Source organism: Uloborus diversus, unplaced genomic scaffold (assembly GCF_026930045.1).
Source record: "Uloborus diversus isolate 005 unplaced genomic scaffold, Udiv.v.3.1 scaffold_13, whole genome shotgun sequence".
Lineage (NCBI taxonomy): Eukaryota > Metazoa > Arthropoda > Arachnida > Araneae > Uloboridae > Uloborus > Uloborus diversus.
The window spans coordinates 8,174,890-8,191,073 of record NW_026557987.1 but is presented as its reverse complement, the minus strand read 5'-3'; the positions used below and the strand labels follow the sequence as shown (position 1 = coordinate 8,191,073).

The 16,184-nt window shown below is 37.2% G+C and overlaps 1 protein-coding gene across 1 annotated transcript in view; it reads left to right on the top strand.

Annotated features, from left to right (window-relative positions):
• The window catches only part of LOC129232674 (FERM and PDZ domain-containing protein 4-like), a 210,467-nt gene that overhangs the window by 134,047 nt on the left and 60,236 nt on the right, over positions 1–16,184 (top strand). Inside the window, exons 5-8 of the mRNA XM_054866807.1 lie at positions 1,236–1,287; positions 5,403–5,516; positions 10,141–10,248; positions 14,205–14,336. Of these exons, the coding sequence (XP_054722782.1) occupies positions 1,236–1,287; positions 5,403–5,516; positions 10,141–10,248; positions 14,205–14,336 (406 nt within the window). The remainder of the gene's footprint in view (positions 1–1,235; positions 1,288–5,402; positions 5,517–10,140; positions 10,249–14,204; positions 14,337–16,184) is intronic.

Sequence of the window (16,184 nt, the reverse complement as noted above, 5' to 3'; positions counted from 1 at the left end):
CACTGTCTAATGGCGGACGAAAAAACTAAAACAAACGCACGTGGTAAGGAAGAAAATGCTAAAAGTGTTGTGATTTTTGTTCGTATGTATGATTTGTTTGCTTTTTACTTTTTAAATTAATTTTCAAAGTCTTGTTGATATTCTGACCCACGTAGAAAGAAATGAGAATTCAAGAAGCATTACTAAACGTCAAACATTAATGCAAACTACGTAGTTCATAGTTCTAAGCAGCCATTTTCACGATGTTGAATTCGATATTTATCAATTCTTGATAAAACTAAATAATAATTGTGGCCTGACAAGAATAACAATTAATGCTAGAAAATTTAATATGACATTACAAATTATTACCAAAAGAAGATACTTCTTTGCCTTGCTTGGCTAGTGCTTATTGTTTTGCATTTGTTGCTGAGTTATTTCTCTCGAATTCCCGAATCGGTTAATTAAAATTTTTCTGTTTCGATGTTTCTAATTTCTGAGTTACGATTTAATTATGTCATGTTATGCAAATCATCTGCAAAATTCTTACGGATATATGGTGGTAGTTTTCTTTTCAGTTGATTGGCCATTATTTCTTTTTACTTATCGAATTCTGTAATCTTACTACCATTTTATTCCACTCACGATAAAAATTAAAAATGGTTTAACTAAAAACGCGAAATCTCGCCAAGGCTACTTTGCTCGCACAATACTAAAACTATAACCCTAAACAAATTTGGCGAAACCTTTCAGCTGAGAATAAAAGGAATTAAGTAAATTCTTTTACAAAGTTTTGGAATGACAAGAAAACGTTTTTTAGTTCAGAGAAAATCGGTCATCGTAACTCCGAAAAGCGTACATGCAATATATTGGTAATTTTGTGCTTTAGCAACGTTGACTTTATTACTTATCGTCAACAACTACAACTAGCATTAAAAAATGTAGTCATTATTCCACTTATTGCACAAATTCTTTTGTTCGGTTTTACACATAAATTTTTCCTTCGGTGCCGGAATCTTATACTTTAGCTTTTAATTGTGATCTATTCGAATGTTATGTATCATAATATGAAGTAGTAACCTTCTGAAAATTCTTTTGAACATGAAAAATAATCATTTGTGAGTGGTACGGTCACGCCCGCAATATTCACAAATCATCATTTTTTAAATACAGGAAAGCTTTTTAGAAAATGCACCAACTTTTTAGATGCTCAGTGATGATGTCTCGCTAATTTATTATTTCTCTCTCCCGCGCAGGTCGTGCAAGCAGACAGTCACGCTCCTCGTTTGCCAGCCACAGACGAACAACGTGAGTGTCCTTTATTATAATTTTTTTTCCTTCTCTGCATCTCGGCGTTGAAAGGCCCGCAAACTCGGTCTTAATGAAATACTGGGGGGCTCCGCCTTCTGCACGCTTCGCTCGTCAACCCCCATTCGATACCTGCAGTGGCTCAATGCCGTTTGCGGCGGTTGTCAATGGATGATTTCAGGGGTGTCGGAGCATCCTCAGGACTAGATGTCTGGCCCCTTAAGGTTTGTGTTGGGAATTCCAAATAATATTATCAATAATTCAAGTTTATTTTGATATATTTGGCTTTAATTAAATCCTTATTTCCTTTTATCTTGCAAAGTCACAAATGCTAATTTCAATGTATGTAACGTATTTCCCGATCTTAGACACGTGCGTGCCTTACGTCATGAAATGACGAAGTTCCTTATCCGTTTGATTGGCCGCCGTTCTAACATCGGGAAATGCGCATTTCACATGCAAATGACTCTGGCTGACTATATATGTTGCTTCTGCAGCTCAGTTGCTCTCTCTCTTATTTTTAAGGCGCCGTATTTTAGTTTCATAGTCAGCCAGGTCGGCTGCTAGCCACCATGCTCTCGAATAGACATTTTATAACTGTAAACTTTATCTGCAAACCTTAAGTTTAAATAACTAAAACTACGATTGCATAAATGATTCTTCATTTGTCATAATGCAAATTTCCAAATAATGGTTTTGCCTGTTTTACTAAACTATCTATGCTTCGAGAGAACTTATTTTTGCAATATCATATTTCATATGTAAATAGCTCGCCTAGGATACCACTGTATAATATCACCAAGGAGGAAATAAAGTCATAATTTCAAATACAGGTATTATTTTCTGAAAAGGACTCCAGTTACACTCTGCAACTAAAAATGCACTAATTAAATGAGTCATCGGTGCGATAACTTCATTGATAAAACCTCATCGCACAATAGTTTGGAGGGGTGAGACAGGGCGGAATGGCTTTCCCTGGATGTCCTGTGTCCAACGTTACCAGTACTGACCTAGTTGACAATCACAGTTCGGCGCAAAGCAATTGGTAGCATAGAGCAGCCGCCAGGACAGCTAGACAGCTAGATTAGCCGCCTGTTGGTGTAAATATCCGTTCCCGCAAAGCACCGAAGTACACCGCCTTCGGTGCTGTACTTCGAGGGCTTCGCCCCCTTTTTACGCTTTGTGACTATTGCGCCATCTACGAAGTGAGTCACACTCCATTTCCAGTAAAATCGAGAAGAAGTTATTACTATTTTCTTTTTGAAAATGCAATGATGCAAAATAATATGGCTCTTTTAGCAAGACGTCGTCGAGTTTAAAATTCTAAGAGTCGGAGTCGGTTATTTCCATTCCGAGTTCTAACTCGACCAGGGCTCCGAGTCGGGATCGCGAAGTCGAAGTCGGACCGAGTTTAGAATGAAGGAGTCAATTCAATTCATTTTTATTTCAATCAGGGAAATATATATATATTTACAAATATGCATTTCACATATAAAATAAAAATAAATTACAAACAGAAATATATTTCTCTCTGTCTATTTGAGAATCCCTGATTGAGTAGATGGGAGTAAAGGCTGATTATCCGTTAAATCCGAGTCGGAGTCGAAAGCTCTAAAACTGGAGGGAGGGAAGACTTTCATTCGTGAAACCAAGGCCCCAAGTCACGTGATAAGTTTTGAAGCAGGACATTGGAAGAAATCACGTTTCTTTCGCCTGTTTCACGCAACACGGGCCAACCATTCGTCGTTGTTGAGCCACGTGACTTGGGATCTTCGGGTCAGCTTTTGCCGAGCCAATGTTTAGACTTGCTCCCTCTATCTTAATTCCTGCTCTAAGCTCTAAAATAGCCCTGAATTCTACTTAACATGGAAAATCAAGAGAATAATCAGAAGCGAATCATTCGTTTTGCAAGGTCATTTGAGAACTCGACCTTAAAGTACCGATGACGTTCGATTTGCGTATTTGAATGGCCATTAGCAAATCGTTTGATTATATTAGATCGTTTGATCTTTATCGGCGTTCCCAGTTTAAAAAAAATCTGACAAGATAGTGTGAATTTGTTTGTTTTCATTCCGTCTCGCATCCGCTAATAAACATTTGCTACTAAAGAAAAAAAATTGTTTCGATAAGCTTCGTGCGTAAGATACTGACGCTTCGCTAAAAGATGGGCAGTAGTGACACAGACGGGTGTGAGACACGAAAGAGGAACGTGAGAAGAACAGGGTGTTTATAAATCTTGCACTGATAATAAAACATCATTAACCGAGCTGATGTGTGCATCACATGACTTCCTTTTACTCCAATTTAATGCCATTTCCCCATTACTGGCAATTTTAATGGGATTCAATAGTCCACTCTCTAAATATCCCCAACAGTGGCTAAATTAAAACCAAATTTAAAATTTAAAAAAAAAAAAAAAAAAACCGCCAAATTTGTCGCGAAGTTAGCGACAAAATTTGGCGACCAGAAGACTAATGATATATCGCCAAGTGTCCGACAAATTATAAGACCACTTGAGTTTACATCGAAATTAACAGTGATTTCCCCCCAAAAAAGGGGCAAAAGACCCCCTTAGGAACACCCGAATGCAACCAAAAGGGAAGGTGCACACCTAGACCCCACTAGGAGTCTACGTACCAAATTTCAACTTTTTAGGACATACCGTTCTTGAGTTATGCGACATACATACGTACATACAGACGTCACGAGAAAACTCGTTGTAATTAACTCGGGAATCGTCAAAATGGATATTTCGGCCGTCTTTAAGTTCTTAGGCACTTATCCACGAGTGGTCGAGTCGAAAAAAAACTCAACATTCATTCGGGGGTGAGAAAAATGGAAATGAAGGCCGATTTTTGAGTGAAAATTTTTTCGTGAATACAATACTTCCTTTTTTGTTAAAGGAAGTAAAAAGCGACTTTAGATTTGAGAACGACGCTTTTTTTATTTTGGTCCTTTGCTTAAAAAGATTTTTTGACTACGTTGATACACTTTTACGCGTGCACTTTATGAGAAGATTTAGTCGATTTTCAACTCTGCGTCAGGCACTAGCGCAGCCAGAATTTACATTCTTCGGGGTGAGAGTTTGATTATAACAATCATTATACGGATAAAAACGGACCAATTATAGTTAGCAATATGTCTTAACAAAGGTTCTTAAAACCTTCCATTCAGCGTCTTTGAGTTTTTTCTTTATACGCTCCGTTTTAAATTTTCGACGTTAGCGCCACCTACATCTCTGTAGCAAATATGGGGGTGGGAGAATCTTGATGAGATTAGGATTAAAAAAAAAAGAATTACGTGTGGGGGGTAAATGACTAGTTATGGACATGAAGGTTTTTTTTTAAATGGATTGTTGAACTGTTTTAGTTCATAGAAAAAAATAATTCTCAGGGTGTTAGGACTTAGAAATTAAAATTTTATAGCTATGAAAATTTCATGATTTTTCAACTATGATTTATGTGTTTTTTGTCATACACTGGTTGAACCAGTTATGATCGGACGTACTAAAAACTATTAAAGGTCATACTAGCTAAATATTAATTATTTTCGGAGATACACAAAAATGTATTCCAACAATATTGAAACACTTATTTTCTGTACAATATTTCTTTACAAAACATAAATATTTCAAGTTTCCAATTCGAGCAACATGAGAAATGGGCAAACTGACAAATCGCTTTTGAAAAGTTCGTCTGAACAACAACAAAGAAAATCAATGAATAAATAAAATAAAAATAGAACTAAATTCCTATTGCCGCAATTTTTTTGTTTTTCGTTTGTTTAGTTTAGTTTAGTGAACAGCTCCTCGTTGTTACTGTAAATATTTTTCATTTCAGTAAACAATGAAGTTTAAATTTGTTAAAAAATACAATTACTTATTGTAGCGTTACGTACTGTATTGTACGTTATGTACATATTTTATAACGACTTTATTTGATCACACGGAATGCTATCTTCCTTGCTTGGTTATTTTCGAAAAATCGAACGACCTATGGGTCCGATTAGTTTGGGTTTTTTGTTTGTTGTAAATTAAATGTATGTCTGATTTCTAGAGTAGTTGGAGTAAAAAAAGTTAACGTTTCGGTTCTGATCTCGTGCTTTTGTTGTTGCAGACGACTCGAAAATCCGCCCTCCTGACAGCCGCCAAGAAGGCCAAGTTGAAGAACAACCCGTCCAGGGTGCGCTTTTCGGAAGGAGTCGTCATCAACGGATCACCGCTCTACTCGGTGAGTCTGGATTCGTCTGCGCACATGGTCCAACAAATAGCTGACTGCCTTATTTATTTATTTTGAACAATCTCCTATGGTAAACAAATACAAAACAGTTTATACATGAAATACACCACCAACTGAGTCAATTCCAGCCGAGGACTGCAGTTTCGTGCTTATTAGCACTCATCAGCCCGGCATAGGATTAACCGAGCTGGAGGTGGAAAACCTCTTAAGGAAGCCTAGAGTGGTAGTTAACATAGAATTAGCACTGACCAGACGAGTGACCGAAACAATGGTTCAGTTCAACTCGAAGATTGAAGGCAAGGCAAGGTATATTCAGTAAGTTATCGCCCTATAGCCCGGGCAAGGCAGAAATACATGAAATACACCACCAGCTGAGTATTTGACCCCCTCCCGCTTCGCCACAAAGTGTCGCGCTTCACCTTACCCCTCGCCCCTTTGTCACATGTCACGCTGATTTTCATAACCATTGTTTAAAAAATGTGTAATGTTTCACTTTTCGTTACGCCCTCCCTTCCTCCACCCCTTGTCACAAGTTCACGAACCACCGATCCCCTCAAATCATGACATCGCTTGTGGATATCCTCATATTATTGTTATTGCAATGAAATCCCTTTATAACGAACACCAAGGCAACGAAATACATTTTCAGTCAGCTACTTGATTGATAAAACAACGAACTTCTCGTTACATCAAACAAAATATATAGTCCCTTGAAGTTTGTTCTAACGGGATTTCGCCGGATTGTTATTGAAAAGATCTGTCAAATGAATTATTTTATTGACACAACATTGCAACTTCGGTGTTCCTTTTTCACTGGTACCCAAACCTTTCACGAATAAAAGCATTAATATTGTTTTTTTAAATTAAGATTAAGGTACTTTGCCGGGAAAAACTCCAAAAGGGCAAAATTCACGCCCCTTATTTCGATTTTTCACATTTCGAGAAATCCCGTGCCCTTCACTCCAATACTTCATATCCTCCGTTCTGATCAAACGTTTTGCAAATAATATCGATGCGATTGCTTTTATGACAGAATGAGGTCAAGCATTCAAGCTTCCAAACGAATGCTTGATAGCGAAATTTCAATTCCGTGGGATCAGTCATATCGATTCCTCCGACTGAGTTTATCGAAATCGTTTTCTTTCATGATCGTTTGAGATCTGATATTATAGAACTCGAAGCTCTGGGGAGCGCTTTCCTTTGTGCCCTTGACAATGACCCTGTTCAAGATAGCCCTCAAGTTCGTGCACTGAAGGGGTTTTAGTTCTTATAATATTAATTTGCGAAACTAATTAAAGGAAGTAAGAATTGAATTATTGTGTGTGGCAATTGAAATTAAACGAAGACTATAATTTCAAAACAATTCTCATCGTCTTCTCCCGAACTTCCCAATGAAATAAATATCTCTAAATTTTCATCAAAACAGAAAAAAACAAATCCCTGAAACAGCGATTTTTTTGAGCAATCACGATTGCTTATAGCTTTCATTTGACTGTTTTGGTGTCCTATCATTTTATTTTCCCGCCAGCACTCTCTGCAGAATCCCCGTCGACCGGCTCCTCACGTTGCCGCTCCTCTAGCGAAAGCCGTCTCCAGGTTGCATCCATATGCTACGCACACGCGCATACATACACAACTACACACACACACACACACACACACCAGCACACATAAATACCTACACCTACACACATACACAAACACATACACGCACACGCATACATACAGACACATACATACACATACACAAACACACACTCAAACACATACATACACACACGCATACATACAAACACTTACACATACACACATTCATACAGACACTTACACATACAGACACTTACACATACACACATACATACAGACACTTAAACATACACACACATCTACACACAACTACCCACACACTCATCACACTCATGCCTGCACACAGACACAAACACATATGCCTACACACACATACACATTCCCCACCACACCAAACACTCATACACACAAGTACCCACACACTCATACCTGCACACAGACACAAACACACATGCTTACATACACATACCCCTACACACAAACACGCATACCCCCCCCACACACACACATAAACACTCATGCCTACATACACACACACACACACACTCGTGATTGCGAAAAACATAATTTGAATTCAAGAGGTCAAAATTCAAATTAATTTTATATATATATATATATATATATATATATATTTTTGTTAATTGCAATCGCAGAAACAAAGCGAACCTGTTTTAACAGTCGCTATAGCAAGAACAAAACCGTTTCATACAAGATACAACCTTTTCAAACAAAACCTTTTCATACATATATTTTCTCTGATCATTTTTGAATCATGTTTTGTTTTATTTTCATGCGTTTAAAAAAAATTCAATTTCGAAAAGATGTAGTAAAACATTCCTGATTTTCCTCTGAAATTCCTGATTTTTTCCCCTGTTTTACGGAAAATCCTTTTGTACGGATTTATCTTGGTCACAAAATGTCACATTCAACTTACCCCCTCCTCTCCCTTTTTTCCTTAAGTCACGCTATTTTTCATTAACATAATTAGGAAAAAAAAAGTGATGTCACACTTCTCGTTATCCCCTCCCTTCCCCCTGTCTCCAACTGTCACAGTTTCACTAACCCCCCCCTTTCCCTTCAAAGCTTGACATCATTTGGGGACGACCCCTAAGAGACCGAAAACGAAGCAGCGCAGGAGACAAGTTGTTTTCTTTGCATTGACACTGTGCTGGCAGAGAAATGATTTTTACGGTATTCGGGCTAAAGTGGCGAGTAGAACATTGGCGATATAATGAGTTTATCGCTGTTGGAACCGAAGGATTTGCTAGTTGGGCGGCAGCCTGCAACTGTATGGCAAACCCTGTATTTGCCGCCATGTTTGGTCAAAGTGGCATCGAAGAAAAGGCCGATTCTGAAAGAAGCTTATCTGGATTTAAATGGCGCAAAAGCGCAACCAGATTTTTAAAATGATTATTGCTCATTAGTATTTATTGCTCAATCCCTTTGCACGGGTGTGACAAAGAAAATTCTACCTGAGCAATAATGATTTGTGCATGTTGCGGGCGTGACTGTTTGGCAGTGTTGCCAGATGGTCAAATCCAGATTTCCCCAATTCCCTTCCAACTTTTCCCCAAAAAGCGATGTTTTCTACCAAAATTCCCCAAATGCAAAAAGGATTTTCCCACTAATATTTTCATAAAATGAATCGACTTCCTCTAATATTTTTGTCTCTTGAAAATTTTTTTTCCCCAAATAGCCAAATTTTCACATAAAATTCCCCAACTTTTTTTTCTTCACATTTTCGCTTTTTTTTGGTGTTCTTTATCTTTATCTTTCTTTATCTTTACTAATAATAAAGCTGAAAGTCTCTCTGTCTGGATATCTCTCTGTCCGGATCTCTTTCTGTCTGTCAGGATCTCTAACGCGCATATAGCGCCAAGACCGTTCGGCTGATTTTCATGAAATTTGGCAAAGAATTAGTTTGTAGCATGGGGGTGTGCACCTTTAAGCAATTTTGTGAAAATTTGATTTTGTTCTTTTTCTATTCCAATTTTAAGAACATTTTCCCGAGCAAAATGATCATAAGATGGACGAGTCAATGACCAAGCTATCATAACGTGGAACCGTAACGTGACCAAGCCAATGGGCGAGAAATTTATCATGCATTATTTGTAAATATACAGGGGGACCAAAAGACCTTTTCATTTTCTACTACGGGCAAAGCCGTGCGGGTGCCACTAGTCATAAATACAAACGCCTGGCCGAGAGATAAGAAATAACCAAATATTTTCTTCTGCTTGCATTTGCTACTCTGCTTCTGTATGTACATTTAAACTATGATTTTTGTATGTATTTCATCAAGAACACTCTTCATCACGCTTATTCTAACCTGTTTCACGTATCAACTAGTGAGTAACTAGTTGATACGTGAGCGTTCATCATGTTCAGCGTTTACTCACGCTGAACATGAATGCGAATTCCGTAGCATAATATTCCACATAATGCGAATTCCATAAAGTTGAGCAAAGCTAACCCAACGCAACAAACAATATTCCCACTACTTCTTGACGCGAATTTAAATACGAAAAAAAAACTTTTTTCCCCCAGGTTTTTCCCCAAGGAAAAATTTTTTCCCCAAAGAATTCCCCTCAAAACCCATTTCCCCAAAATTTCCCCGGAGAGCACCAGATTTCCCCAGAATGGGGAAATTTCCCCCAATCTGGCAACACTGTACTTGAAATGGGAACCCTAAACTCCAGTTGGTAGCGTTCATCGTTTTCGTTTCTTCATTCCCCTGCAATGAGTCTTACCAGTAAAACAGCTAAGTGACCGGATCGAGTTCAGCCTCGTCAAAATAAAGCCTTTCCTTGCATGTCAAACATGACCAAAACGCATTATCAAATGCCGTGGCACGAGTTTCACTGTTGATGACGTCACGAGCATTACACCTTCATTCGCTATTATCCATATAAGAATGGCAAAAACTACACACGGTGCAGCAACTCTTACACTGTGTAGATTTTAATGAATAATTAAAAATGTGCATCATAGAATGTAGCAAGTGTTCTGACCGAGTTGTGTTTTCCAGCCCACGCCGATGGACTCTTACGTCCCTTTCCTGCCCAACGTGCTCAAGGTGTTTCTGGAGAATGGCCAGACCAAATCTTTCAAGTACGACAGTACCACAACCGTCCAGGTGAGATCCATACCTGCAGTACTTAGCCATACTCTCTGAAACCTTCTGTTGTGTAACTTGTCCTCCTCTGCGATTGAAAAGAGGGGACCCGTTTCGTGATTTTGGACTTAATTAGCGACATAATACTGCCGTGTGCAGGTAAAGGGCAGTAACTGCAAATTTTTCAGTTTTCATTTATTTTTATTTTTTGCAACCTATTGTAAGTTATCTTTATTGAACAAGCTCGCTTTTTTGTTTCCGTTTAAAAAAAAGGCGCGAAAAAAATGCCTAATTAAAACATTTTCCAATTGTTAGTATTTAATCTGCCACACATTTCTTCAAATATCTCGAAAACTCATTTCTGCAGATACTGCCGTTTGCCTGCACACGGTAGTATAATTGAGTGACAGACTCTGATTAACGCGCGATGCAACAGCATCCTGAACTAGAGCCGCCATATATACGAGCCGACGCATCAGCTTGAGATCAGCCATTTTGGATCGGAGCGCGTATTTGAGCGGTTATCTTTTCTGGCGAGTAATCGCGTTTGGTGATTGTTCACTGCGAGCAACTATTAGCGGCTCGTGAATCGTTTATAAAATAAAATATTATTTTCGGCAAATTTGGCGAAATCCGAAATTTTGCTCTGGTAACCCTAGCTCTGCAACAATGGAAAATCCGATCCAATACGGCTAAACTTAAGCTGATGCGTCGACCTGTACTATATGTAGTGGCTCTAGGCTGACCTAAGGGATCGGATTTCGAAGTCCCCATAGTGTCGTCTGCTCGAGAAAGAGTTTCAAGCGATTTAATTGTTGGCAAGTGATCGGAAAAATCTCAATGGTTTAAAATTTTTATCTGTTTCAATCTTCTATTTGTCAACAAGTAAAATGTCAACCATTAAAATAAGCAATACTTTTGAAAGGATTTTCTATTTTCTCTCTTGAATTGCCTTGGATAATTCTGAAACTGGTACGGTCGTCAAATTTTCGCGTGCGGAATTTTATTTTGGTAACCCTGTTGTTTTATGGTAACCCTGTGCGATTGAATATTTTCCTACTCTTTGTCCACGCATGCTAAGAAAAAACATTCCTCGCGCAGGCATTGGTGCCAAAACTTTAACGCCAATGAATGAGGATCGCCAATTTCCCAATAATCAAACTTTTTCCGCTTTTGCAAATAGCATAATTTTGAAGTAGGTATTCCACGTAACATCTATGACATCATCACATAGATAAAGAAAATGGTTGCAACATACTAGTTTTGGAATTACAAGTGACTTATTTCTGTTTATGGATTGACGTGACACAGCAGTGACTAATCAATCCGTCTGTTTGTTCCTTGTTGTTGAAACGGCTAAGAATAATTAGATAGTTGTCGCGAATTGTCTCTTTCGTATAATCGTTTTATTCGAGTACGAGCGTTGGGTACTGTCTGACTATCGATTACATGGAAAGGCTAATATCCGATTTATAGGCGGAAATGGACGTATCTATTAGTTTGTAGGGGTGTTAGTTGGTTTGTTTCGGATGTGCACTTTTGCCTCTTAATAATTTGGCCTTAATTTTGTAAAAATGAAAATTGGCTCACAGCAACATTATTAAAATCTAAAGTACATTCGATCCATATTCTGACGGCAGAAATGAATTGATTTACTTATTCACAACACAGTTTTGAGCTTACCATTCTGCTTTTACGTTCCCGAACGAAATGAAAATATTGTATTTTCTTTTTGTTGTTTCCATGGTAACAACTTTTGTTTCCCCTTATTTTATTTCGGAAAATGCAATAAATGAACAAGGCACTAGTGACATAAAACGCGTGTCTCAATATCCCATCGCTATTTTCCCATCTTCCCTGCTAGATTCATTCAGATGGAATCGTCTTTACTTGGCAGATTGCCAGATTACATACAATTCGTGGACAAACAGTAAGTTTCCATATTTTTGGGATGGTTTGCCGCTCCGATATGTAAGTGAGAATCAGCACTTTAGTCCCAAGTTTTTTACTGAAATAGTAAAAAGGGACACATCACAATTCACATAAAATATGTACATCTGGTATAGTATGATTGCTCGAAAAAAAAAATGTCCAAGAAAGACAAGACATCTCCGGAGCTCTATTGCATCCTTCCTTCTCTCATCTCTCCCTTTCGTCCCAGGGTTGCCTAAAAATGTTTCCCCCTAAACTCAACTCGTAAAACCCCTAAATGACGTCAGAAAGTCACACATGGGATAATAAGATCACGTGACCATTGCTATTTTTCGTTGCTGAGTGAAATCAAGTCATTTTTATCATTTTTATGTCATTTCTGATCAAAACCAATGGTTACAAAGGCTCAAAAAGTATATGTAAGTAAAAAAAATGCATGAAACAATCGAAAATTAGCATTTTCATAGGCAAAAGAACAACATTTTTACCTAATAAAACCCTAAAATTTAAACCCCTAAATTTACCCCTAAAAATTTTATCCCCCTAAAAAATCCCATTCTAAAATTTTCCCCCTAAATTTAGGGGGAAAACCCCTAAGTTGGCAACCCTCCAGTCATCCGATTCCCCCCAACCCCACTCGAAAGAAGCCCCCATATCCGGTCAGGGGTCAAGAGGGGAGTGAGAGCGACCTTGGACGAGCAGCTGTTCACGACAATAGTGACGATTATTTATAGAGGGAGATTGGATATTCTATAAGACCCTCTAAGCTCTCAAGAAATAACCGACGCACAGACAATGAGCGGACACAAAATGGCCGCTAATGTCCAATCTCTCATTGTAAACAATACAATATTTTTACTGTATATTTTTCTCAATACACACCCTCTGTAACAAATGTTTGAATGACTTAAACAGAGGCTGAACTGTCTCTTGTCAACCACAACTGTGATAGAAACGGGGGACTCTGGAGTGTAATGTGATGTAGTGTACAAATGATTTCTCACTTCTAGTCCTTGCTCTTGCCCTCGGCCGGGTGTACTGTCAAAGTCGGATACTTCTTAACGCATGCGTAAAAAAGAGCTTTTAAGGGGTCTAAGGACCTTTAACCTTCAAAATTTTCGACTTTCTGAAAAAAATAGATGTTAAGCATAATTTAATTTTGAACAATTTGATACCTTAATTATTACCATACGCAAAAAATTTTTCAAGTTATCGTAAAAATGTGTAACCTTTCCCCATAGAGATTGATGTGAACAACAGATGTTTAAGACTCTTTTTCTCATATTTCTCGTTTTGCGTGCGTGATATCTCAGAAAATTTCTTATATATTTCCGTAAAAGTTTTAAGGCATGCTTGTCTGGTTCATTTTTATGATCCGAACCTAAATTTATTTATTTTTCTAAAATTGTTCATTTATTTTTTTGAAATTTTATAAGTTAATATCAAAATTTTCCAAAATTTTAGGAGAAAATATATTTTTTAAAAATATTAGCTTTCATTTGCAGTTAAAATTTAGGTTCAGATTATAAAAATAAGTCAGGCAAACATACATGAAAAGTTTTACGGAAAAATGTAGAAAACTTTCTGAGATATCATGGGCGCAAAATGAGAAATCGGCACCTGAGAAAAAGAAACTTAAACAGCTGCTGTTAACATGAATCTCTATGGGGAAAGTTTATGCGTTTTTACGATAGCTTGAAAAATTTTTTGCGTATGGTAATATATAAAGTATCAAATTATAAAGAATTAAATTATGTATAACCTATATTTTTTCCAGAAAGTCGAAAATTTTGAAGGTTAAAGATCTTTGGACCCTTAAATGCCAGAAATCTTTTAAATTTTTTGCGTTGGGGCCTGATCAAGTTGAAGCTAGAAAACGATGATGATTCTTTCTTCTAAGGAGAACATTTCCTCAGTCAATAAATATTGAAAGAAATCAATGGTATTTTGGAAAACCTTTTTGTGTGCATTTTATGCTGCTGCATATGTTGTGTGTTTTTTTCTTATTCTTCTGTGGATACTGACGTGTGCGTGTGTGTGTCCAGGACGTGCTGAACTCCCTGTTCGAGAAGCTGTCCATCCAGTGCCGCGACCACTTCAGCCTGGCCACGGAACACGTCAAGATCACCCGGAAGAACCGACTCACGGTCCTCGACTCCTCGGCCACGCTCGCCAAAGTAAGTCCCTTGAACCCTTCGAGGACGAATGCGTCCACGATGCTTAAAATGGATTGTATGAGTCATCGAATGCACATCTATATATATATATATAAAAATGAATTTGTCTGTATGTCATCCATGAACTCAAAAACGACCCGGCAGATTTGGCTGAAACTTTCACCCTTTGTTATTTTTGGTACCGGGAATGTTTATAGACCAGTCCGATCGATAGTTCCTTTTTTATTCCAATTCAAGTCACAATCCATCGGATAAATACGAATAAAATGAATTCGCGTGAAAGATCTCATGGATAAGAAGTTAGCCATTTTTCTTAAGTTTGAACAAATAAATTCTTTTATTGTTTTATGGCTTTTCATGCAACGAGGGGATTTAAAACTTTTTCTATTTGATTGATCTTGCAAACTGCGTGAGTACAAAATTTGAGTAAAGTGACTGGATACCTGGACCGATGATTATGAAAATTGCTATATATATATGTATTTTTCCACGGAGAAGGTGCTCATCGAAGCCACTCGCCAACAGGTGGCACTGCAGAGTAGCCACTTCTGCCCCGTTCAACCGATTGTCATGAAAATCAGTATAATGATGGATTTTTTTGTTGGCGTAGCAACGCGCGTCGGGTACAGCTAGTAAAATATATATTGTACATGTTATTGGTGCATCAGAATCTTAATGTAAGCAAGAAAGAGAAAAAGGTTTTTTTGTTTAACTAGGGGGCGTCGCACAGTGGTTCAAAACGACAAAAAAGCGGAAAAAATTCAATAACATTGAATACTCTCAAAAAATTCTATGGAAAATTGTTAAAATTGCTGTATGGTAATATTTATCTTCCTGCTGACTGATCGTATTCACTGCGAAACCCCGATTTTACGTCCCCCGAATCAACGTTTTCCCCGCGTTTTACGATTTTTATTATCATGTCACAAATTTTTAGTGTACTAATAATATTAATTTAACCCGGATGAAAAGTTTGTTATATATGAATTTCCCGCATTTTACGTTCTCCCTTGGCAGTTAAAAAAAAAGAAGAAAAAAATGTTTTAAAATTAAGCAACGTGTTTCCTTTTGTACATTTTTAAACATAATCCACTCAATTGAAAGTTAATCCATGAAAACAGAAATGCTACTGCTCCATACGTAGCCGACCTTGTAGACCCTTCGGCCGCCAATGAAGATGAACAAGAAAAGGAAACACAACTCGTCTCTTCTTTCCATACTGCATTTAAGAGCTTATTAATAGTGAAAAACTTATTTTCTTTATCATAAAGACCAGGAAAAAACTTTGCAAAGTATTTCAAGTCTTGATGATGCTGTATTTACTTTGGATAAAAAAATTTTTTTTCGTAAAATTGTATTTATAAACAAGAAGTTCCGTCTAGAACTAGACGAGCCTACTTTCCCGTATACCCATACTACTTTCTAGTACCTGATCAATATTCTCAAAAATAGCTAAAATCGTAAATTTTTTCAAACATATTTTTTTTAATATTTTAAGCTGATTTCTAGGAATAAAATATTCCTTACTTTTCTTCAAAAAAAAAAAAAAAAAACGAACAAATAAAATAGCAGCACCTTTTAAACAAAGCAGCTAATACACTTCTTTCCATTAAAAAAATTTTCAACAGCTTTCAAAACGAAAAAATAATAATAATAAGTTCATTAAAATAAATACATCATATAAAAAAAATCGTTTCTTTTTCCCCTGTTGCCAAAAATAATTTTTTAAACGAATTAATGCACTTACCAAAATAAAAAAAGAACAATAAAATGTCAACTTAAAGAAATAATTTTCACTGTCAAAAAAAAAAAAAAAAAAAAATCGTCTGCGCATATTTTTCGAGTTTA